Source organism: Dinoponera quadriceps, unplaced genomic scaffold (genome assembly GCF_001313825.1).
Source record: "Dinoponera quadriceps isolate SergipeBrazil2010 unplaced genomic scaffold, ASM131382v1 scaffold9, whole genome shotgun sequence".
Taxonomy (NCBI): Eukaryota; Metazoa; Arthropoda; class Insecta; order Hymenoptera; family Formicidae; genus Dinoponera; species Dinoponera quadriceps.
The window spans coordinates 446798-473494 of record NW_014554295.1 but is presented as its reverse complement, the minus strand read 5'-3'; the positions used below and the strand labels follow the sequence as shown (position 1 = coordinate 473494).

Here is a 26697-nt window from a genome sequence, read left to right as displayed (position 1 = left end):
TATTCCAGCACATACTCTTGAGCACACTTATTATTGCACAAGACATGCGATACCGATGCATATTTACACGCCGGATGCGCTCCCGGTTTATCACGTTTTCCCATCGTCCCGGAGATTTTCCCGGAGATCGGCTAGAAATATTTTGGTTCAACAAACATATCGGGACAAAAATAGCTCGGCGAGCTGTAAAATTTAAATATTGAGGAATCCCCTCAGAACAGAGAAGTTTCGGGGAAGAACGGATATAGGAGGTGATTTAAAATAGATATTAACGTAACAACATTTTAATCGTGGAGGGATCGGCTACGACGATTTTTACACTGCTGAGAGTTTTCGCGTTACGAAAAATTATGTTCAACTTACCAGGAAGTCGATCGATTTTTACATAACAAAAAATTAGATTTAGTAAATTTACATATTTGATGATATCAATTTGAGAAGTAAGTGAATATAAGAAATTATATGCAGAGGCATGTTGATGTCGCCGAATTAATTAATAATGTTAAATTAATCGAGAGAACCGGTCCGTTTCCTCGTTAGAAGCGAGGCAGTCTCAACTTTCGAATGCAATTTATCCCACATCGCTACGATTTTTCTCCGCGAAAATATCGCAAAGCGGCAAATCCTTTGACGGGAACCGAAATCCACTGACAGTGTCGCGCGTTACCCTCCTCGAAGCGCGAGGTATGAAACTCGCAGAGCGAACGTATTACAATGTGTTACGCGCGTATCGCCGGCCGTCCTTTGCCGGCGGCACGCACGATGTTCTTGCAAACTTCCGAACCTTCGAGCGTTCTCGGCGAAAAATCAACGTACGAACACGAAACAAACGCCATTCTTCTCGGCAACCCGCGCAAAACACGCTGCTCGCGTGTACGCTTGTCACGACGCGTGTTCAGGTGTACAATTATGACACATGATATGCACGGTATATCGTTGCACACAGGTGTCACAGGAATATAATTAGATATGGAAATGGAAAATTTTCATCGTATAAGAGACGAAGTCACGCAAGTGGTTCGTTTGAAAAATTACGCGCCGGAGATATCCAATCCGGTCGTGTACGGCATGCACGTCCGTACGCAATTTGACACACTCAATCCCGGCCGTACATGTGCGGCCTTACGCGTGTTAATGGCCTGATATAAAAAATCCGATACCTAGTAATAATCTCATGCAAAGTAAAACGTTTTATGGCTATTTACATACACGATATGTCACGTGTTTAAATGCCAGACAATAGATTTATACGTATGTTGTAATATGTATTGTGCTCCCAATTTACTTTTTACGCATTCGCAACAACATTATATTGCTCGTCCACGAGAAAATCAGACTTGTCAAGTTGAAATTTAAAAGATTAATTTGTATTAATTGATATTATAAATTTTCATGACGTAACTGAATATAGACAGATTGCAAATGGAGTGATCGCCAATGTACATAACGTAAGCAATGTAGACTATGGTCGTAATGGTCGTCGCAAATAATACGTACCGACATGTGTTGAGTCAAACAGATTTCGACTTGTGCTTCGGAGACTTCGAGTGACTAATTAACCGTTTAATGATAATCATTGACCAATTTGCATATGAACTGCCCACAGTTCTTATCGCGACTGTGACGTGACGCGTTACGCTCGTGTGCATTGATTTAAGCTGGGCTTCCCTATTTCCCCGACTTCCTTTAAAGTGGTATAACGTTTGATCCAAGCTCTGACGGTCAAACTTATGGTGTCGTTTTAAACGTAATGCAGACCAATTTATCATTTCTCCATAATTCTCTCATTATTTTGGAACATGGGTAATACACCCTTAAGAACTTCCCATAGACTCGACGTAGACGAAGATTAATGCAGATAATATCCTCACGCGCGGACACTGTGCCGGCTAAAAACGCATTTCTCTCGCCCGAGAGAGAAACATCCTGCTTACGAGGGAACCGCTTAATTTCCTTATCGTTGTTACGTTGTAAACGCGTCTTTCCGATGAGGCTCTTACATTTCGCGAGAGCGCGAAAGGGTTATCAGCGTCTGACAGCGTCTGGCCGCCGGCGGAAGTTACATAGATTGCGCGGAATGCATTGAAACCCGGCGTCGCGCGCGCGGTATCGCCGAACGAGAGAAAGTAGAAGTTCTGAAACGTATCTGCGGGCTCGCAGCTCGCGGTTTCACAGCCCGAAGCGGACACGATCGAACGTTCCCTACGGCACAACCGGTCGCGCTAAATAGACGCGTGCGCAGAACAAAAGCGCCGCCGATAACAATACCGCCGGCTGCAACCCGTGCGCGATTTGCAAAAAGCACGCGACGCGCGTAATTGCTGGAAAACCGCGTCGCGCAGCCGGCAAGCTGTAATACCCGCTGCGTGTCCGCTCGCGATCGAGCGATCGATAACCGGTCGAGTTAAAACCGCGCGCCGACCGTCGGAAAGGGAACGATAAGATGACACTCGAGCGCGGTCTCGGGGCTTGCATTCCGCGGGGAATGCGAAAACGAAGACGCCCGGGGAGAGCCAATTTCCCGTTTCAGCGGAAAGCGGGTCGAGTCGGAGCGAGCCCGCGAAAAATTTGCCGCGCGTATCCGCGCGAACGTCGAGTGCAGTTTTTGCGCTCGGACGAATTCCGCTCGCTCATTCGAGGCGAAATCTCAAAGCGCGCGACTTCGGCTCACTCTCGGGAGGGAAAAAACCGCAATTCTCAAGAAGACCTCTCGAGCTGCAGGGAAGCGGAGAAAGTAGGTCTTGCGTCGCACATCGCGAGGTAATGCATAGGCGCTTTCTTGAGGAGAAAAAGAGAGAGAACGAAGAGAAAAAAAAGCGAGCTTCGGCCTCTCCTGTCGTCCGTGACCCGCGTTATTTCGTGGCTTTCGCCTAATTAACTTAGGCGGATAAGCGGCGGGCGAAAGCTCGCGATCGTTACCGATCGCGTTATACTCTTTTCTTATCGTCCGGCCGCGCGGCCGGAATTAATCGCCGGGTGCCACGCGAGGGTCATCGCGTGTATTCGCGCGTGTGTGGTGTTCGCTTCACTACCCGGACGAATTCGGAAATTCCCCAGTCGGGGAGCCGCTAACCGCCGGAATTTATGCCGGCAACGTCCCTGGCTGAGGGGGAGGGATCGCTTCCCGCGCGATTTCTCGCGGCCGATGGAAAGAAAGGAGAAAAGAAGCGAAGTAAAATTGACGAGAGAGAGAGAGAGAGAAATGCGCGGAGATACGACAATTTCTGATTGCCGTTCCTGCGAAGCGGCGCGATAACGACGATAATGGGGCGACAGCACGCGCGTCAATTGATAATTGAAATGAAGCTGCGAAAGGAGGACGAAGAGAAGCCGCTGCGCGTGAAACGAGTGATAAGTTGAAGATGAGAGCGAGCCGAGACGAGATAAGCGCGATATATTTTATTGTACCTTTGCGCGCGCGGCACTGCTGAACTTTATTAGTCACGAGGACGACGACGACGATCAGGTTAACGAGAAAGGGAGGAATAATATTTTATTGCGCGCCATCTTATATTAATGTGTAAGACATCACGATCTACGGAAACTCCGAGTACCGGAGAGAGTTTATACGCCGCGTCGCGTCTCACCCGCGCACTCGCCTACACCCTTCGCTATTTCCAGTCCAATTGATTCCGATAAAGCGCGGAAAATTCCTATGAAATTTCCTCGAGGCGCCGTCGTCGTACGCTGAAAATACCCTCGCGCGAAAATACTGTCTCGTTTCATGGCGAATGGAAAGAGCGAGGGCGGGAAGGAGGGAGGGAGTTGTCTATCGGCAGGAAATAAAAACGTCTCACGACGTCGTCTCGCGGCGAACACGCGCAGCGGTAATTTCGCCATTGGCAGCTGAAGCGGAGGAAGAGAGCCGTGTTATCGCCGATATCGCCGAGGAAATACAAGAATTCCGTCATTGTGTGAATATAGCGAAACGGTCGCACCTGATACCGAAAAACGTATCGCTGCGTATCGCCCGATCAGAGAACACGTTCTCGATGGCGGACTCGGCCCGCCATTTGCGCGCTACTAATTAACGTTACACATCGGCGCGACGGCGGCGCGATTATTCACCACGCACTGCATTCCGCTAATTGCGAGTCGTTTAGACCGTTAATATCGCGGATAAGCGCAACAAAAACAACAGTCGATTCGATCGTCGAGGCGGTTTTTAGAATCGTGGGATCGGAGTCGGGGATTATTAAGTCGCGAATGAATTCGGAAAAAAATGTTCACTGCGAATGCAAGAAATTTGGGCTAGTATCGCGCGATCGTACGTGCGATGTGTGACGATTGAAGAGATATTGCGCTTTTATTGACACTTGTGTCAATAAATCGCCCTCGGTTTATATATTAATTGTGTAATTTTCTAAGTTAATATCTCAGGTTAATATCTCACGTTTCTCGTATCGTCGATCGCGGAATTCTAATGTCACGCACGTGTATGAAACGTGATTTGCGAGCAAACAGCACAAATTATATCGTCATTAATTAATCGTCAAAACGTTTACATGATATAAACAAGCGTCGGGGATTGCAAATTACATACGTTGCATCCTCCGCTCTCAAAATGTAAACTGCGTTCTTGTGGTAATTCACGTTCAGAAACTGAGAACGCTACGTTCTCTGGTTTTATCCTCACGTCGAGAAATATAATCCAGACTTCAGTAGTTATTAACCCTTTAAGACGGTCTTATGAATTACAACATTTCACTTCAATTAGATCGATGTGTGGGCCTTGAAGGGTTAACGATATATCAAATAATTATCTTCTTTCCGTTTTCTTAATCTAATTAGTTCCACCTGATAAGATTCATTACAAGTACACAACGGCCTTCGAAATGTTTCGTTAATTTAGATTAAGACATTACGAGGCACTACGTCCTCATATTGGAAAATGTACTCCCGGAATATGACTCTTAATATCTCGTTAAGAACGTATCAGAATTTGTCGCGCCTGTCGGCTTCTAAACGCGCCGATTCGTTCCACCTGCTACGATTCATTAAAAGTACGCGATATCCCACGAAGGGGGCGGCCAAGGCTATACACATTATAAATTTCTAACCATGCATCCGGCATGACGAAAAATTAAGGTCAGTTATTTACATCGCGTTTCGCGACGCATTCGTCGCTCTTCAGGTCAGTTATCGGTGATTACTCTGCGCGCTAATATCCGCGGTGGTGCGTTCTAATTACCGCTTACGTACGTGGCTTTCGCAATTAATTAGAGCCGCGACATCGCGGAAGCTTCGCGATAATTCACAGTCGTCGACTGGAAGCGCGCGCCCCGAATTTCTTGCCGTACAGCTTCTCCCGGTTTTGGACCGCCGCTTATAATTAACCCCGCCCGGCGAATGGCTAATCGGCGCATTTGCATTATTGGACGCGCCGAGGAGGATCGCACATCACGTCGCGCTTTTTCACCCGAGATTTTCCGTTATTCGGCACACGCGAGGTAATTATTTCGGGATACAATGACGGCTCACCCGCTTCGTCGATGTATAATACATGAAAAACGCAACGCCAGCTTTCTCGTATTCGCCGACGCTGCATTACGCGCAAATATGTAAATCTTTTTATGTATTTCAATGTGATACTATTAGATTAGAGATATGATTGATATTAGATTAGAGGTATACTCTACTGAAGTATTTCAATGAAATATAATAATAAAAGCATCAGAAAAGCTAAGAATCCTCTGCGTTATTAAAACGTCTTTAATCAACTGAAAAGCCAGAAAAAGTCACGAAGTCGCGTCTTTTTAACGTCTTGAAATCTCGTCTTCAGTCCGTGACATTAGTCCGTCATTTTTCCGTCATGCTCATGTCATTGGTAATTTCTCGTCTTCTTCTGGCAAAACGTTGACGCCATTTTAACGTATGCCTGTTAGCTTATAAATACGGGAATACGGGTATAATTATAATATCACAATAACATTATATAAAATAATATGTAATAATATAATAATATTATTTGAATAATCCAATACATTAATGATATGTATATTGTATTATACTGAAAGATCGCAGTTCTCCAAATGCAATTAAACAAATAAAATTTACGCGCGCATTTTGCAAAAACCGCTTCCGGAAGGGAAGTTAATTTTAGGAGCGGACATCCCCCGTGCATTTTCGGTGAGTCCACATGCGACTATCGCGGGAAAGATCGAAGGATCTCAGAGGCAATTTTATTCTGGGATCCGCGGATCGTCATTAACATGCCTAGAAACGCCCACATGTTAGCACGGGCTACGTGCAGGCGCGTTAATGGAGATTGCCCGTTGACTCACTCGTGCTACCAAGAAGCGCCTCCTCGTGCATTCTCATCGACGGTAAGTGGGCGAAATGTTAGACGAATGCGATTTTAAATGTAATCAACCAGTCGCACGGCGAATTATAGCGTCATTATTTGACGATCGCGAGCTCCGTTTTGCCCTTTCGCCGCTGAAACAAACTTTAACTTCCAACGATCGAAAAGAAGAAATGGTTCCCACAGCTAAAAACCAGCTCCCACAAGTAAAAATTTGCTACCCATACAATACATGAGATTTAGCTAAGTTTGCTTATTCTTTTTGTTTCTAGTTTTTAGCTTTCGTAACTAAGAACTATAGATAGTTAAGTTTTAGTTATACTATATAGACAGGTAGTTCCTTTCTTCGTGCGAGAATAGTGAACACACCACGTCGTCATTGCTGTCGTCGTCGTCATTATTCTAGCACCACATTGCAGCTCGGAAAAAAATTAATATCGGATTTTCCAGGGACGCGACAACGTTCGCGGCAATCCCCGCGGCCTTGGCCGAAAGCGCATTCGCAAATCCTCGTCTTAACCGGCGAGAGGATCGAGAAATAAAAATTCGCCGTAAACCTCGGATTTTCTCTCGAGGATTTCTCCCGACGGTGAGTGATCCGACGAAGCAATTTTGATTAACGCGCCCACGCGGTCGAACGCGGTCAGGACTGTTTGCGGCGTTAAGAATAACCGCGAGCGTGCTGACGGACAAGCTGCTGATGCCGCTGCTGATTTCGCTGCAGCCGTTGCCGCTGCAGCCGCGTACGGCTGTTTGTTTAATGGAAAAGAAGCGCGATAAACTTCGACAGCCGGACGATGACGTCAACGATTTGATCGCGCGTCACGAACGCTTCGGAAGAATTCGGGCGATCGAGTCTTCCTCTTCGAAAAAAAAGTTCTATAAAAATTTTGCGAATGAATAAGGTCCGAAGAAGAGTGTCACTTTAAATAGCAGTGTTCATTCTAAAGAAGACCATCGAGAATACCCGATGTCTTCCTAAATCGCACCGAGTGAACGCTACGTAATTTAATGGTTTGGCCGCATGCATGCGCGCGAAAGAAGAAAACGCCGCACGGAGAAAACAATTTTGCTTAGCAAATAGCGAATTGTTCGTTAATACAGTGACAGCAAAAAAAATTTTGTTTGGACAGCGGGAAGATTTGTTGAGAATATTAATTACTATTTGTTAGATATATGAACAGCAAAATAATTCGGCTGTGCTAGTGAAATTTTATTGCTGTCGCAACAACTTGCTAAACAACAGTAAAATTATTTTTTCCGTGTAAAAAATATCTTTGCTGCCGCTATATTAACAATTTGCTGTTCTAGCAAAACTTGTTCTCTCCGTGTGTATAAAACTGAAAACTTGACAGTATTAACTGAAATTTGTTGCGAACGTTGGACCCGCAAAAGTCGCTAACGATAAAATATTGACATAAACTTCGAGATTGAGCGAGTAAGCTCTCGCTGAAAGTTCGGAAAATGCAAAGGCACCGAATCCGAGATATGATGAAATTGATAATTCTCTGGCGAATAAATTCGATAAATCTCCCTTTCTTTCATTTCAACGAGATTTGACAGATTTTTGCAGAACGAGAGAGAATAATTTCCACGCTCCACAATTCGCTTGCGCATACCAGTTTTAATTGATATAAAAAATAGCGACCTTTGCGCAGTTACACGCGTATAATACCATGTCAGGAAAGCCGCCGGCTTGTAAAAAAGTATATTATTCCATGTTAAAATTTTATAATTACAAAAAAAGACTTTATAATTACTCCCTCTCGCGATTAAAAAAATTCCTCAAGATCGGGAAACGTTATTTCATTATCCCCGATGAAATATCCGAGTTTTTCGCGAGCGTTTCGTGTCGACGCTGGATATTATGGTCTAAAAGAAAAAAAAAGAAAGGAGGAATTGATACCAACGTCGCCGCTAATGATTCTCGCTTTGCCGTCTCCACTTCGTCAAGCGGACTTTCGCGAAACTCTTTCATCCCCCTCGTCTATTCCTGGAACGAACCCTTGGCACGCCTGATGCCCCACGTTCCCGTTTTCCTTCCGCAGTCTCGTCTCCAGCCGCGGTCGCACGTCTGCCGCTGAGGGCGAGAAAACGGAGTGCAGTGAACCGATAGTCGTTTCGAAGCGAAAAAAGAAATCTAACGAGGAATAATAGAGATACATGCGCCACTACGTATATCGCTTATGGACGGACGATTGAATTGTATTCGTCGATGAAAGCGTATACTGAAAATAGATTTAATGATAATTAATAAACATTTAATCAAATAGTCATGTGCTTGTAATCATATAATTTAGTTGAAACTATTTAATTAAATGTTTAGTAATTGTTGCCAAATACTTTTCTCATTGTGGTCGAACAAGCGGCACGTACGCAAGAAATAGAACAGTGAAAAAAATACCCATCGCATCAACCGATTAAATGATGTATCCGATTGTTATTTTTATTGCCCGATCAAATGATGGATACTTTTATTCGATGAAGTATCCGACGAAGTTACCGATAAAGTAACCGATAAAACCTAATCGGAAAAGTCGCCCTTTGTACATCCGTTGTAAGTTTCATCGGATAAAGGCACGATTTGGCCAGATGAAATGACGAAATGACCGGACATTGCACTTGATCGGATATATCCATTTTGTTACTTTTTAATTGGATTATTCCATCAGATATGATCGGATATTTCTCTCGAAAGAACGGTACAGGAATATCGAAAATAAATCTAGACTGATAAAACGGACGAATATATTATAATAATTGCGAGAGAAGGCAGTTTCTGTTAAACAGGGCAAAAAATCAACGTAGTCGCGTTACGATTCTAAATAGGAAAGAGAAAAAGAGAGGATTCTTACAAAATTATGCTAAAAAATGAGCGAGATAAAATTCATTCGCACAGTTTTGAGTCGATATTGCGAAGCAAAATGCGATGAAATCCGTTCGATTTGGCCGCTTATTATTCACGTTAGAATAATTTACGAAGTTTCCACTAACTGGCCGAGAGGCTTATTGAAAATCACCAGTAAACATTGAAACTCTCTTTACTAGTTCCCATGGTTTTTCCTGCTGCACCAGCTGTCAAAATCAATTTTACACCTCTAAAGTTAACCGGAGCTAAAGGAAAACGAATATCAGAGAGTGTAGTTATGTAACTAAACCGTTTCATTGTGAACTTTTTGCAGCTGAAACAAACTTTAATTTCCAATGGAGCTCGCTCGACTTCATTATACCTCGCGACTTAATCCCTAAGTCACGATAATGCGAGCTAACCATAAAATGTTTTTCGACAGAGGGAATTTCCTTTTTTTATAATTTTCATATGTAATTCTACACAGTTTGATTGCAAAAGAGAAAAGAAAAATACGGATGAAACTTGAATCGCTCTTGCAAATTTGTTCAGTCGAAAGTGACTTTATATATTTTACGAATTAAACAAATGAAAGTTCGATTATGTACAGCAAAGATAAAAGTTACATTATTCGTTCATTTAACAGTTCATCGGCCGTGTTGAATTTGACAATTATATATCCTTTATTTATATATATATAATAAAATTTAATATTATTCGATGCAAGGTACAATATTATTTGATATTATATCTTGCAGCACAAATATATTCAATCGATCAGCTGAACTCGGATGAACCTTTGATTCAGTATCATTGAATAAACATAACTATTTGTTTACTCCCATGTCTCTAGCAAATTTATTCGATCAATAAATTCAATAAATTCAGAGGCATAAATCAACACGAAAATACGATCTATTTGGCGTGGAATTAACCTTGTTAAGTCTTCGCAAACGAAACGGCCGACCTGCGAGAAACGTCTCGTACATATTCGAGGTAAAATAAATTTCATGAATTACTGGATGGAACATTCAAAGGAGGGAAAAATAACTACGGAGTTTCAAAGGAAAAGAAAAAATCACTCGCGCTTCAACGCCGCCGAAAAATTGCGTCTGTATCCAACGGGTAACGTTTATGCGCACTGTCGTCGATTCGCTTAGTCTTTCCGATCGAACGAATCCTGCGGCGCGCCCGCTATAACCGTAAAACACTTAGTCGTCAAAATAAATCCCCCGGCGAGCGACTTTACGACTCGTAAATCTAAAAATTTCGCCGGACGAAGAGATGCCGCCCCGCCATTTTCGCAGCCTCCACCGCCGCCCTTAGCCGAGCACGTCGAGGAAAAATGGCGCTGTTATTATCGTGCGAATACATATGTATAGCCCGCTACATATACATGTACGCTACTGACCGGGCAGACATGGCAAGGAGAATCGATGCAACGGACGGTAAGGTAACCGACGTTAAACGGAGATTCGTGTCGCTGTTTGTGCAGACGCGCAGAGAGACGGCCAGGGCGGAAAATCGATCCGCTCCTCCTCCCTCCGTTTGCCCGTTAACGCCGGACGTGACATTAAATGCAGATGCAAAGTTCACAGTGGCGTTTACTGACAATGTAGGTATATCGATGACGGCAATGGGCGCCCGTAAATCACAGGCCCATTACGGCAGTCCATGTTCGATCATCAACCGTGTAATATGCGGACCGATAGTAACGGTGAATGGCACTGAATCGAATTTCGTAATAACCCCGCGAGGAGGAGCGAAGCGCGAAGACGATCGTCGTGGAAGATGGCATTTTCCGCGAACGACGACCGCTTGATAGCGACGAGGCGAGATTTCCCGATACTCCGTCCCGCCTCGCGAGTTCTCGGTCCTCGTATTGCTCGCTCGCGATATTGTTCGCGATATCGTGCGATTATTCGCAGAGTTTCAACCGTATAAGTATCTTCGCTTCCACAGATTCACGAGCGTTCCGCCTCGGTGAATTTTCAGGCGAAACTTGCGAGCACGGTTTGGCTTACTACCAACCGCCACCTTCGGGTTCATCACCGCTATTTCATACGTGGCGGGGGGTCGCGCAGGCTGGAGAAATCGCAGGGCACGAGGAATACGTAATGAACAATTGTGATGCGCCTCGAATCGCGCGTGAGTCGCGGAAATTGGAGGAGCGGCGCCAGAGGCTCGCTGAATAGTCACCCGTTCCTTCGACCTTCCTGGTCTTTAAGAACCATCGGGGGGTCGTAATTGCTTTTGGACCTAATTAACCATCAAATGTAACTCGCAAAGACGCTCATAATTTATCTCAAGAGCATACAAGAATAAAAGAATGTACGGATGTCGAGAATAAATATTTCAAGATTCGGGAGATCTCGTAACTCTCTCACTCTTTCTCTCAAAGGAACGAGGAAGACGACCTCGGGGTCGTTACAGATTTGTGAACGAACGAATTTCGAGATGAGAAAACTCAAATATTAAGATTTCCAGCATACTGGAATCCGGGAATACGAAGATCAAGAAATAATTCGCACAGGGATCCTTCATTTTCGAGATAAAACACTTGCTTCGATCTGCGGTCGTTCAAGAAAGAGAAACCTGCCCTTTTCACGCGAAACTACGTCCCTAAAGTATCCTTCGTTAACTCTAGAATATCTTGCATTTATCTGCCTCTTTATCTATCTACTTATCTATCTGTCAGTCTGTATAGCATTTTAAGTTCTGTTATGATGTAGGAGTTTCGTCGCACGACACCGGAGTCCGGGAAGTGTCACGAGAACCCGTCGGAAAAGTTCAAACGTCGACAGAGCGCAGGGAAAGAAGCCCGCCCGCTAACGAAAAATCCGTCGCTGTCCGAGAGCGGGAATCAGAACAAACGTGTCCATGCATATGTAGATGCGGTTGCATCTGCAATGCAGATCTGTGCGGTATCGGTGAGTCGGCCTTCGCGAAGCCGTGCGATCCGAGACTTTACGATTCCGCATGAAGAACAATTCGAAAAATCCCAGAATGATTCCGAGTGGCGGCGCCGAGACTTTTAAGAAATAAATGGAGAAAAAAAAACGCTTCCCGCAAAGATCCCGAATCGTTTCATTCATGGCGTAGCTACGATTCGCAACCTGCGAACGTCGTCGCCGAGGGAAGAAACGACATTCGTATCCTCCCGCCCTGTCGATAATTTTTCACGGGGAAATTAAATATTCGAGACACGGAAAATGCATTCATTTTCCGCGCGCAAAATCCGGCACAGGGTCAACATTTTTAATTCTCACAGAATTAAGGGCTGAAAAAACACCTCTTGCTCGCGACGCGATGCAATTTTGTTAGGAGGAATAAATTATGTCCGCGCCGTCGATTTATAACCCCGTGACGTATAAATCCTTTTTATTCGCAACACATGTGAATTCTCGCGAAACCGGGCGCGCAATCGACTTCCATCTTCGTCTCTCTCTCTCTCTCTCTCTCTCCCTCTCTCTCTCACTCACTCATGTTTTTTCTCTCTCTTTCTCTACTCCGCGAGATCGATCCGATCGAGTCGTCTCAATGCTGCCTGCTTAAATCGTCACGAGTGTGCCGGCGCGAGTAAAGTGGACGCGTAAGTTTACACGTGCGGGAATAAATCGTCCGTCCGCGCGGAGGAGATTTAAAAGATCGCTGCCGCCTTTCAGAATAAATCTCGCCCGCACGTTCGCCCGCGAGCGTTCCCGTAAAAATATCGCGCCGCGCCGATGATATTCCGCGTGAGAGGATACGAGCGAGCGGGTAGACGCGGCGTCTCGCGAGAACATATTCAACCGAAGCGATGGTTTTACCTTTTTTTTTTCCTCCCTTCCTTCCTCACGTTTCTCTATCTCGCCAGTTCGCGAAGCGAATTCGGCTGGAGTTCTTTTTACGGATCGATCGATGCACTGTCGAAATGTCGATGCTAAAAATGGCAATGGTGTCACGGAAGCTAAGAGTGATCGAGGATGCTCGTCCATTCGTTTGCTCGTAGTACAATGAAGAAATTTCTAAGAGGTTTCAGCAGCATGTTCGATGAAGGTCATAAGGGCAAATTCGGTGATCCAAATGTGCATTATCACGACGCGAAGTTTCTTCGATAATGACGCGGATCTACCGTAGAAAGATGAAATTCTACCTATTTTTCATTTCCTGTCTCTAGGGGAAAAAGTACATCAATAAAATTATATAAATAAAAGTATATAATTTCAATGGGCAAACTGTCTACAACTTAATTCTCCTTCAAATCTTCGAAAATTGCAGGCGTTTACATCCCCCTCCTACCCTCACGACGTTCATAAATAAAATCTCGTTGACTGATCGCGTGTAAAGCGCAACAGGAGATAATTTCCGCGCTGCTGGTGTTTACCGTGCCTGATTCGATTCGTCTCACAATCATAATGTAAACGTCGCTTTAATAAAATGATCTGAAGTGTGAAATTGAATTTTTCTTTTCGTACAATTTTCGCGACTTAGAGGGAAAAAAATAGAAAGCGACGCTAAATGCTAAATCGGGTGTTACGAAAACAATTGCGGCTCATCTTCGCTCGTTTCGGAACCATCGGGACGATTTCCGTCGCGCGTCATACGATGAATAACATCGCGCTAAAATGATTTCGCGTGTGAAAAGCCGAAAAAAAGGTGTCGCGACACTCTCCTTCGGCGGGCGGGGTGACTCGTTTTCCTCCTTCAATGACATTAGCCGAGGCGTCGGCGAAATGCTCAGTTAAATGCTCGTAAGTGTGCCACGGGGACGAAGTTGCAAGCTACCACGCGAGTGAGAATAAATCGTCCGACTTCTGGGAACGACGACGCAAAACGAAGTAACGTGTCATCGACTGCGACCCGACTGGGACCGCCACTTCCTCCCTATAATGGAAGAAATATCTTCGGAACGTCGATATTGGGGGGATATGAAAATGGCGACAGGAGAGAGTTCCTCACCTTCGGGAATGTCGGCCGTGGAATTTATTTGCTCCATCCGCCGCCCGTCATTCCCGATAGCACTGTGTAAAAGTCTACTTACGCGTGTTGCAATTTCTTATGGCTTATTTCTTATAGGTATATGTATTCGATATTTCGCTTTCTGTATTATTTACATGTCGCCGTTGTAAAAATTTTACAGGCAAACATATAAATAGGAGTACTCTACTTCTCTCGGAATTCCAAAGTTTACGTTTCGTCGGCATCGATGAAAGATTTGTGAGCTTCTTTCTACGGACCGCCGATGGAGGGGTTTAAATTAATAACGGTAAATGAAATAGTGATTGTAATACCGTGTGTTCGAGAAATTATTCCGATGAAATCCCGCGCATACGCGCAAATATCGTCGCGTGCCGACGACACTATTTCGGCACGCCTCATAATAGACCGCATTTTTTATTTATAGTGCGTCGTGATTCTTATTATAGTAACAGTCACGCGAGAGGCACAGCGAAAACAACGGGAGGAGAGCTCCTCGTGTCGCTCTGCTTTGCTCGCGACTTCGTTAAGGCAGAACCGGCCTTGAGTTAGCTGGACGAGTTTTCTAGCCCGAAGACGGTATGCAGAAGTATCGATGTACGTTGTGATGGAATAAAGTGTACACCCGGTGGTGCGAATAATGACGCGCGGCTATTTGTAGATGTGCGACGTTTCACGCGAGGAATAGGCGACGGCATTTCACGAGACGACGCGAGAGACGTCGTACGTGAAACTATGACACTACAATGCATACGCATTATTGGTATGTATAAAATAAATAAATTTTAAATTAATAAATAATTTTTATAAAATATAGACTTAGAAAAGGCTTATTAAATAGCAGGGGGAGATGTAAGGGACGACCTCTTCGATCCGTCCAACTCCGATACGTTCAACGTGAAAAAATAGTAAAAACGTGAGTTAAGGGACTATTCAACACGTTACACCACGAGAGGGAGGAGAGTGGTCTATTAACTTGCGTGACGGTCTGTGATGGCAGCGTAGGAGAGAATAAAGGCCATGGAGTACCAATTAGATATACATATACATAAGCATAACTTGTAAATATGGATGCGCGTGGTATCTCCCTTGTTTGCATTTGTGACATATTTGATGACATTCGGTGAAAATTTTAGTTTTGTCACAGTTTTGTGTTAATAATCAAAGTGTCAATTTTAAATATTTATTCTTTCAAAAACGCGACTTTTACTAATGAAAATTATAAAATAAAGCAATTAATTTTTTATATTATGCCTAAAAATTCTTTGTAGTTTAAAGAAAGATAGCCTGCAGTCTAATAATTATTATTTGTAATATGATTATGAACTTTGTTTTTATTCAATATATCACGGGTGATAATTCTTTATGTCACGTAATATTGGAAGAGAACAAATATTTGAACAAAAATTATGACGAAAGGGAGGGAAAGGAGAGAGGTATAAAATGTGTCAAATTTAACGTGACGTAATTGTTGAATGGCCTTTAAGAGAATGTATCGAAAATTACATATGTATAAAAATGAAAAAGAGATATGATCAAGATACACTCACCCTCTGCGCCTTCCGCTTGTCGGCACGTTGGTTTTGATGATATATTCTGCTGAAATTACTGACGATTACAGGTACCGGTAAAGCGATCACTAGGACACCGCTCAAGGAGCATACACCCCCGACGATTTTTCCCGCGATCGTTTTCGGAACCATGTCACCGTAGCTGAAACAGATAAGAAGAAATATCTTTTAAAGGAACTATTCCACAACTTATTCCATGTATCATAACATTTATGGAAAATCAAACACTTACATCAAACAAAAATCGAATATCATTATTTAATGAGCGCGTTATTCAATCGATTTCGTCACCGATATTCATACGCATTCTGAAGCACAATGACATAGATGTCTGCGAATCGTAAGATTGCTAAATTTATAGAAATCTCGCATCTGAGGAATTTCCAGTTTTGACAGCACGAGAAAGAGAGGAAGGATCGCGGTTATCGTACCATAAATTTAAAATTCCAAATCTCACCGCTTTCAGAAGTGGCCGGAATTCACGCTCAGTCCAGGGACTACATATTCTATAATCCCCTACATTTCGCATACCTTGAAGACCTCGAAACCTCGTGGGTGCTCATTCATTTCGCATACATACAAACAACTCCGAGCGAGAGTCATACTCGGCGCAACAGAAAGTCATTTGCATTGTTATGAACATTGCCGGGGCGACGCGACGAGACGGCTTAGACGAACGAGCCGGTCAAATGTTTAGAAAGCACGACGAAATTATGCATTCCTAACGTTATCGCGGGAGGAACGCGTCGTCGGTCGCGGGAGATACGGAAGAAAAACGGTGAGGTAGGCGTGGATAATTCATAGCGCGCTTGAAGAATTCAGCCGTGAAAGGTAACGTCCATCCTCGTTTTACAGTCGTGCGAACGTCCGACCCGTAAAACTTTTCCGCTGTTCGCTCGCAATGTTAGCTGCCGACCGCTTCCCGCAAGGTTGCCTCGCAGTCCGCACCCTTTACATATTTACCGCGTATCGGGTAGCGTAAGCAAACACACGCTGTAGCGGAGCAAATACGCGAGTCCGGTTTAACTTGTGCCCGCGTGACGAACTCGCGACGCACTTCACGAAATGTTCGCATTCCATGAAAATTGCACCAGCCACGCCTATGAGTGTGTGTGTGTGTGCGTGTGCAATTCCCGTTTTGTAATGGAATGTCTAAAGTTGCCCCCGTGTTTCGTCTCCTCGTCAACGCGCGCGGGCGGTTTATTATTGAAACTGGAAGTTAGATCTCGCCCGAATCAGGCTTCGTTAGATTTCAAGGATGACTTTGATGAACTCGTCAATTCTAAATGCCGACGGGTCTGGTATTTGAACGCGATGGTATACTGTGAAACTTGAAAATTCCTAAATAGCAAAGAGGGAATTCATATCTATTCATCCAGCGAAATATTAAGCCACGTCGTACTCGTAGCGAGTATCGACGGAACTATCGAATAAACATGAAAAGTCTGACGTAACGTCTGAAGTAACGTAATTTTCCGTCGCGAGTCACTCCAGTTGCAACATTCGGATATATATATATATATATATAAGCGGTTTAAAGTACTCGTCGCGCATTTGGTTCCCCGTTGAGCAACATCGAGTCTATCGCGAATAACCTCACACAAGCGGGGATATCTCCAACACAGACGCTTAAAAAAGTTCTCTCATCTTATCGCACCGACACTTTCGTATTCTGCGATTCGTCGCGCACGTCGGAACTTTCCGTCGCGGGTTTATTCGCGACATACCTGTATCCTTCGTTCTCGAGCGAGATGAAACCTACGCTTGCGACCGGTGGTGAGACGAATGTCGGGGAAAGACGTATCGAGAGGAATCGAACGATTAAAGCATCGTGATTAACATCCGAAGATACGTTAATTCTCGTATCCAATCATAGCACGTACAAAATATCATCGTCAATGATTCAGACGTGTTCGCGTTTGAAATCGTAAGAGGTATCGTTTGATCGTGTAAAAATTCCAGGGGAAGAAGAAAGATGATGTCGGCACTTGACACTCCCCAGATACCGAAAAGAAGGAGTCAAATTATCACTGGGGATCAGAAACAACGTTATACCGCGCACAATAGCGATCGTTTATTCTGCCGACATGCCTCACTCGAGAGAGATCAAAAGAAGCCGGGTGCGCGGAAAAGGGAGAATGCCGATGGAGACGGGGATAAAATGAAGTGTAATGGATTGCACTCGACAGCTACAGATCGTTCCTTTTTCCAGCGAATTTCTCGGACCGCACGCAATTTCGGGTCGAGACGCGAGAAGAGAGGTAAAAAGGCGGCTCTATTCTGCAAACGACATGACGCGAGGCCGGGAAAAAAATGTTCCCGACAGAAGCGATCGATCACTCAATATCCTGCGCAATATTATCGCAAGACCTGCCATTTATTATGTCTTGAGTAATTGGAAGAGGGGAATCTATAAGCCTGAAACCCAACCGCAATGGAACAGCCTGGCTAACTCAATTTGAAAATGATAGAAATCTGTTATACTTCTGGAATTTGTGATAATCAATTTTACAGATGCTTCACAAGTTGCCTTAATTTCATGTTACCCTAATTTTAGTATATTTTTTATAAAAAGATAAGTATTGGATCTCTAGATTCATCATATGAATCATCATTTGAATTTTTTTAACTATTTATTTTAGAATATCTACGAAATTTAAGATTTCACAAATTCTAAAATTTATAAATTTATAAATTTTAGATTTTTGCCGGTTAGAATATTCAAATTTTAGAATTTTCAGATTAAAATATATTAATCTCACGATTCAAAAAATTAAAAAAATGTTTTAATTTTTAACTGGAAATCCTGAACTGTTGTAGAATTTACGATCACGAAGAGCAGCGCAAGTTGACGCGATGCATTGTAAAATAATTACAATAAAAGAAAACGCAATAATATCACGTAACAATGAAAACAAGATATCTGTACCGACAAATTGAAATAGTTTGGTTTCAGAAGAAACGATTCATATTTCGTTGTTTTTAACGGTAGAAAAACGTAACACTGATAAATATTGATTTGCTGTTGTTTCAGGTTCTCGAATAGCTCTCCTCGATATCAAAATTTAAATAAACACACAATTTTTACTGGTAGTTTCACACTTAAATGTAATTCTGCAATGCGATTTTTATCTATACTACAATATAAACTATACATTTATTTATATTTATTTTAAATTATTAGGTTTCATCCCCTCCAATTACTACTACAATATTCCTCCAACTGCTACCAATTTGCGAATGATACATTTTTCTTATTTTCTTTTTTTCTTACGCATATACGATCGATACTCTTCCGACGGAAGTAGAAAAAAGAGTGAAAGTCGAGCCGGAATTGCGGGTCACGCGAACTTTCGCCTGAGCTCGGTTTTCCCGGCTGGCAATAATTTTCCAACACCCTACGGCCCCCCGGGCCCACTCCTCGGCCCTGATTTACGTTTCCCACGGACTTTTACAGCGACCATGAAAACTCGTCCTGCCGAGTTCTCACCTGATGCTCGTACGCTCGTATTTCGCGCACGTGATCCGCCGCCACCGCCGCGTGTGTTATCGATCTATGCCCTCCCGCTCTTTCGCGCACTTTTTATTTATTTAACAAATAATCTTTCACGTCAATTGCTTATCGATCTGTTAAACGTTTGTTTCATTCTTTTTTACATAGCTACCGACGATATACCTTCCACACGAGCGAGCCTGATTGTTAGTAAACAAGCTGATATATCCGATTAAAAATAATGAATAAATTTTTATTAGAGAAGCTAATAAAAAAGTTATTTTATAAAAATGTGAGGACTCGTCGAAGTTACGTTCTTTAAGGCGAATCTCCTTTATTTCTGCGAGATATAACTTACTATGCCAGTTTAATCCCAGCATTAGAAGCAAATTAGAAGCATTTTATTTCTTGAACACGTAGTTCAAATCGACGCGCGATTCAGAAGATGAAACATTCACAAGATATTTACCGGCGGCGGATGCACTCGCAGGATGCGAATGATACCATCTTTCGTTCCGCCGCTCGATTAAAATAGAAAAATATTGAGCGCAGAGAAGTTAGAAATGGCAGGTCGCGCGAGTTCAAGGCGAACGTGCTCAGGTCAGGCCGATGGAGACTGACTTTTCTTATTTGTCAATGTAGTCGGGACACGCGACGCAGCAGCGAATTTAGGAAGGTTGGCGGAGAGGAAGAGGGCAGCCGGCGAAAACGTAGGATTAGTAGTCTATTTTTAGAAAAGCGTGCTTTGGGCGGCCCGTCTGAGCGACTATTTGGGATTTAGACGCGCGTCGGGTTTTCACGTCGGAGGTTGCGCACGACCACTTGCGAATTCGTAGTGAAATTACAAACAACCTTCGTCAACGTAAGTAAAAGGTCCTGTAATATCGCGTCCGAAGATCACACAATATTAACTTGTTAAGCCAAACCGGACAAGTTTATTAACTACTCGCGGCTTCCCCGACACGAGATTTGAGAGCGCGCGTCGTTACAGCCGGTATTCGTCTGAGAAATTGATACCAATGACTCAGATTTGAAGTTAAAGCCAACTTCGACGAGGGGAAGGGAGTCTTGACGCGAGTCCCGATGAAATTCCTCAACGCGTCGGTTTCAATCCTTCGTTGATCTTCAGGGAAAAAGTCTTTTGCTTTTTTTTCTCTCTTTCTAGAGCTTTCGTATGAATTTAAGAGAGAACGTCGCAACAATGAAAAAAATGACGTCGCGGTTAATTCTCATCGCGCGTCGCGGCGGCAAGCCTACGTCCGCGGATCGATCGGGTCGAGATGAAACTCAGGTCACAACGGCATCTTTTCAACGTAAAAGTTTCACGAATTAGCAAAGTTCCGAGCTCTGCACGACGTCGTCACCTTCGCGAACTTCCTTAACTCGTTTCGTCACGGGAGCAGTTTCACACGCGCATTTATTATGTACGCAAATAGCCCATAGCAGAAGGGCGTCGCGATGGGCGGAGAGAAGAACTGCTGAGAGGAGAACAATTGCGCACCCTTCCGTGTTTTTACATCGGGCGGCGAAAAGTTCGCGTAAGGATCGGTGTAAAATTTTATGAACTAACCTGAGTGAAAATATAATCGGTACGTTATGTAGCACGTGTAAGAAGTATGACACATTTTAAATGTACAGAATGTTCGTCGTAACGACAGTCACGATTTTTTCATCAGTCACAATGATCGGACTGAAAAAAGTTCCAGATGCAATTCCTCAATTTGTACACGGCAATAAGACGCAGCAGAAAAAATTTCGAAAACGTTTCTCTCGTCAAAAGATTAAGGTCACCCTGACTTCTTAAGTGATATTTCTTCTCATCCGTAGTATTGTAAATAGGATCAAAACAAATTCAATAGTAAATTGTAAATGTTATTTTTATTGATATCTGACGGTGAAAAAAAGCAAGGGAAACGTATCTTTCTCTATGATTTCTCAGTTATTAGAACTACAGTTATTAAAACAGACAAAAACATCACTAGTTTCTCGTGGTACGCTGAGTTTCGCAACGTTCTGAACTTTTTTTCGATGTAGCTCGGAACGCAAATGATAGTCCAATGGGAGAACTCGTTTTCGAGAAATAAGTTCTCTCATTGGACCGTCGGTTACGTTTCCGAACTACATCGAAAAAAAAAAGCGATCAAACCGTTTTGGAACCTGATATATAACCATCGACAACGGTGTCTGTTTGTAGATAAGCAAAAAATTTCAATCGTTTCGTCAGGAAATTCGTGTCAGATAATAAATAATACGAACCAGTACAGGTGGAATGCACGAAGAGGAATGTTTTCTAGAAGTGCCGTGGCACGTGGGATTTTGTGATGTCTGATGGTGTCAGGGCTGCCGTAAAGAGTTGTATTTATAAATCAGTTGATACTATTTTCGAAGTTAATTCAATATCTAATTCTGCTTGAATTGTACATTACTATTTCCCAGAGTAAATGTGTAATAAAATTTGCGTAGTTTACTTTGCGCACGTAAAATAAAAGATTATAGTCTGCTGAATGGAGATGAAATAAAGCTTGAAAAGAGAGATCTTACGACAAGAAACAACCCGATATGTGTTTAACTTTTAAGCATTTAATAAATTAAGTTACTACTAATTATAAAAAAAAAACTCGTTTTCCATCTCATAGATAAATCTCTTACTAGAGACGGTGGGAGAAAAACATCGAATCTCTTTAGGAAATTACGTAATCAAAAGTTAAAATTATATATTACAAGTATATCACACAATAAAATTTGCCCTTCTAAATCTTTTAAGTAACGCTTCTGAGTCATGTTCCACGCGTAGCTACAAAACCGACAAAATATGACGTAAGAAAGAAACGCCTTTGGGATAGAACACCAGGAAAGCCGCAAGGTAGAAAAAGGACAACGACGTTTCCCCGTTGTTGGCGCCTTCAAAGTATTAAATTGTTTTCTTTTCCAACGCGACGAAGGAAAAACTGCGAGTCGAGCAAATAACGTGGCCTTACATTGCGGCCCCAGCTGCGCAAAACCAATAACACGATTCTACCAACACGACAAAATATTCGACGACTTCGAAAAACGTTCAACATGACTCCACCTTATCGACTCGATATGGTGGTCGCGGAGCACACTTTCATAAAGTACACAACGCGAGAATTGCATATTTTTCGGCACCGTATAATTTCGATGGCATAACGAATCAGTCCAAAGAGTAAAGTTAAGACAATTATAATACCGCGATGAAATAAGTGTGACATCGTGATACCTGCGATTCGAACTCTTATTAGCCTGTAATATTTTTTATTTATATGACTGATAAAGCTGATAGCTCATTACTTCTTAAGATTTCTTAGGAATTCGTTATTATCTATGAAATAAAGAGCTACATTATTTTTAATAATTTTATCAATTGTTATATGAGATGATTGCATTCTCTTGCATGTATTTCGTCGAGAATGAGAAAAGGATCGAAAAGTCATTTTCAGAAAAGCATATTGCGATAAAGAGATAAAAACGAGGAATTCGAACAATGAAAAATTTCGAGCAGTGTCATATTGTGAAAGCAGTACTTCCAATGCATCGCTACCGGAGACAGTATATTTTTCTTGCTGCGTTTAACGAGAGGCTTCAAATCTGAACGGGTATCGGTACATCGATAAATTATCTTGGAAAAAATTTCATAGTTGATATATGGATTTTGAGTAGAACTCGCTCACGTGTATGTGAGCTTTTGCCATAACTTTGACTTACGCTGACAATCACGCCAGTATAACGAAAGCTTCTAACGCCTGGTCTATGCATCACCGGCTCATCGCGCCGCAGCGACCTCGCATGGTTGCGCGCTTTTCTTGCTCCGTGCTATTGTTTAGCGGTCATAGTGACCTACTTCTTTTACAAGCAACATTCGTGAGGTGAAAGATCGTAAAGGACCAGGAATTTTTAACAATGTTTCTTCTTTGTGACACGATGACACTTGGCTTCTTTTAATTTTGCATTCCAATTGCCAGACTAAATCTGTTATTTAGATCATGAAATAATAACTATCCGAAACGGGCGTTGTCGTCCAACTCTTATCAGATGTTCGTTAATAAAATAAATTATTCACATGCGGCTGTCAGTATTAAAATACCATCCGCTTTGCTTGTTTCATAAATATACATAACGACATAACAATTAAATATGTACATATTGCGTTATCAAATATACAAATATATAATTTATACGAATACTTAATTAAACTTAATTAAAATCAAATTTCTTATCGAATTCATCTAGTCACCGTCGTCAGCTGTTATCCAAAATAAAAGTTCTATCGATCCATTTGCTGCATGTTGGTTGGACTTTTTGTTCCTCTCTCTACGATTTTTTCTTTCGCATTTCTCGCTCCAAAACGTGAACATCCACTTGTCCCACTTTACGCGCAGAAAGTGCGATAAAGTACGGTTAAAAATAACAGACCTAATATAGGTTCGTTTTCGGTACATTGATACACACACATTTGCGGCTAAATACGCAGTATACATATTTCACATTCGCTCGTCAGGCACCCAGGCTGCGTCCTGGAAACACCGTATTCAAGATCGTTATTCTTCATCCGCCACGAAATCGTTAGCGATGACGCGGGTATGCATTTTACCGGTGCTTTAACGAATTTGTATTTGCTGCCGAGGCAGTAAATGATGTTGCCTGACTGAAGGGGAAAAACGGCGGGGAAATCGATCGCGTGCGAACTGTTTACTCCTCGTTGTCAACGTTGACAAAGACAGCTCAATGCGTGTACACCGGGTGTCGATATAATTATAGCACGTCTAGGTATATCGAATCAAAAACGACGCGCAACGCCGGACTTGACGTTTATATAAATATACTGCAACAGTATACGCGCTACCGCGAAAACACAAATACCATTTGTGAAACCTTATAAAATCGACGAAACACGAAACTGAAAACGGTAACGCCGATCGTTAATATTAACGAGTCTACCAACAGCATGGGACGAGAGAGAGCTGATCTGCGTCGCGCAATGAATATCCGATATCAAAGAACTTTCCATGGATCTCACTCACATTCGGGCTCTCATTGTTCGCCGATAATATCCCGCAACACACCCGCATAAACACGCAGCACGCATGGTCCATAAATAACGTCCTACGAACGGGTAAAACTGCAAACCGCCGCGTAAATAAATTTCACGCTCGACAATCGTGGGGCGCGCGACCAAGTCCTAATGCAAATTACCGCCGGTGACGGCACAGTTCTGCGTTTCACGGCCGACAAAGAGACCGGCGCGTTTACCCGCGATTCGACTACTCCGCCACGACCGGTCAACATGCTGCGTCGACCCGATCGCAAACAAACGGATTTATATTCGCTGCGAAACGATCGGTCGGGCGACGCCATCATCGTTCCCCGTTCGTTCGTCCGCATCTTCGTCAGGCGGAGCGACGTTTTCGGGCCACCCGGTATATACGGGTGTCCGCCGTAGGCTACCGAGATGCAAGGTGCTATTAAAAGACGAACCACCGGCTTTCCACATTGGCCGCGAAGTGTTCGCGCGCGTTGTCTGAAAATAAAGTGCATTCTCGCCCCGTGCCGCGCGAGACGCGTCCGTAGTAATAACTTAAACGACGGAGGCGTAGACGAGGGAAGACACGGGCCGCAACCTGCGTCGGCTGCGAGCTTCGACGTACTCGACGTACCGCTGCACGATGCGAAAAGGTCCCGCTGCTTCATGAATCGCCGGCAACACGCGATGATGATGAGTCGCATGAATAAAATGGAGCAGGGGCCTCTCCTTTTAGAGCGTTTTAAGCGCACTCGCGGCTATTTCTGAGTTAATCGATATACCAGAGCGCCCCAGAAACGGGCGAGGATTTCTTTCCCAGAAAAGAGAACCCCGCTATTTACGAGTCGACCGTATGCAATAAAGCTTAACCGTGCAATTATTTTTGTATTAATCGATATACGCGAGGTTTGTAAGACCGTAAAAGGTCAGAGTCGCCGTCACGAGAAAGAATTACGGAGAAGAAGCGGCTGGCAGCTCGAGTGTTGTTGCGGGGCATGAAAATTGCAGTGTTTCATATCTTAATGCAGAAATTCCCATACTTACGATGAGCATCTTCTAATCTAAAAACTGATTGGAGAGAGAACATTATATCGCCGCTAAATATCATGACTGATGCATAAATATATATATATATATTTATTTACTTATTTATTTATTTATCGTATATTTATCTTCATTTTGATCTACCAAAGAATTTGGTGAAAACGTAAAACACTCCAGAATAAACATTTGAATACTTTCCAGCGATGGAACTAAAGCTTTCTTAAATAAAAGAAAAGAATCTACTGAAATATCCCTCGCGAATATGATAGCATATCGGTGGAAGACGCAGGTGAAGAGCAAAATTGGCGGAGTTTTCTGACACCTATCCTCTTCCATGAGCGAACGGATTTAGCACTGGAACGCAGCCTGCAACGCGGATTGATTCTCTTTCTAGATATCCTGAAATTCATTGTTCCACCAACAACGCGAGTGCACGAGGATGCATAAGTCCAAAATTACACTACATAATCTGAAAATCTCTCTCTCTCTCTCTTTCTTCTAACACATACATCGTCATTTCATCGATGACATTAAATATCGAGGACAAAACCTGCCCCTGCTTAACCTAACCTGCAACCTCTCGGGGAGGAAAAATAACAACAGTTGCCGAGAATATTGTCGCGTTCGTGACTAAAATCGATGCGACCGCCGCGTCGCGACAATTTTGCAAGAAGCTTGTCGCACGCGTAAAGACGAACAACTGGCACGATCACCGGTATAATTCGGTATTCGCTTCTTTTTTAACCCACTCGCCACCGCATTTACGTATGTATATTTATTCGGCCGACAACGACGACGACGGCGACGACGGCAACGGTGACGGAAACCGAGGGACACAGGGTGGTGGAAGAGAGAAGATTGGCTCGAGATCGGCTGGCACCTGTCGGCTCATACCGGCAAGCGGATTTAGCACCGGGTCTAGGCGATCCCGAGGCCGTGTGCGAACGCGCACCTGCGGGTCTACGGTGAAAATTATTTCGGCGCAAACGACGAACGGAAACGCCAAAGGATTCGCGATGAAGACGCCCTCCTTCTCCATTTAAACCGATCACCGACACCGCCGTTCCAATTTCTGAAAGCACCACGGATATAATTAGGATTCACTCTCCGCCGATATAACAATGTAGGGTCAAGTGGAGTAATCGAAACTCTTGAATGGAGACCCTTAAACGGGCGCAACGATTTTCCCGGCGAGAGCCGATAATTGCCGTTTTTTTCTATGTGAATGTCCATTGTTAAATGAACACTTGCGATTTAACAATCCGACGATATTTATCATTACGCCGATTCCCCCCATTGGAAAATCAGGTTGCTATCGAGTTGCGTCACTTGGCCTACATCGAGCGAAAATAAAGCGAAAGGTTAACCGCGTTATTTTTTGGCAGACGTAAATGCGAACGAAATAATGAAATCGCTGTCATTGATTTTTCCATGAATCCA

The 26697-nt window shown here is 43.3% G+C and overlaps 1 protein-coding gene and 1 long non-coding RNA gene across 8 annotated transcripts in view; one reads left to right on the top strand and one right to left on the bottom strand.

Moving 5' to 3' along the window:
* Positions 1–26697, bottom strand: part of LOC106743458 (potassium voltage-gated channel protein Shal) — a 115904-nt gene that overhangs the window by 66890 nt on the left and 22317 nt on the right. For all 5 annotated transcript variants that reach the window (XM_014617322.1, XM_014617316.1, XM_014617328.1 and 2 more), the window contains exon 2: positions 15662–15824. In XM_014617322.1, coding sequence (XP_014472808.1) covers positions 15662–15824 — 163 coding nt within the window. The remainder of the gene's footprint in view (positions 1–15661; positions 15825–26697) is intronic.
* On the top strand, positions 14587–15821 carry LOC106743496. Of its 3 annotated transcripts, none has more exons than XR_001374374.1 (4): positions 14587–14690; positions 14773–14874; positions 14953–15027; positions 15733–15821. It is a non-coding gene; the product is annotated as an uncharacterized LOC106743496 (long non-coding RNA). The 3 variants fall into 3 exon arrangements; XR_001374373.1 differs by having other exon boundaries at positions 14587–14708; XR_001374372.1 differs by having other exon boundaries at positions 14587–14874.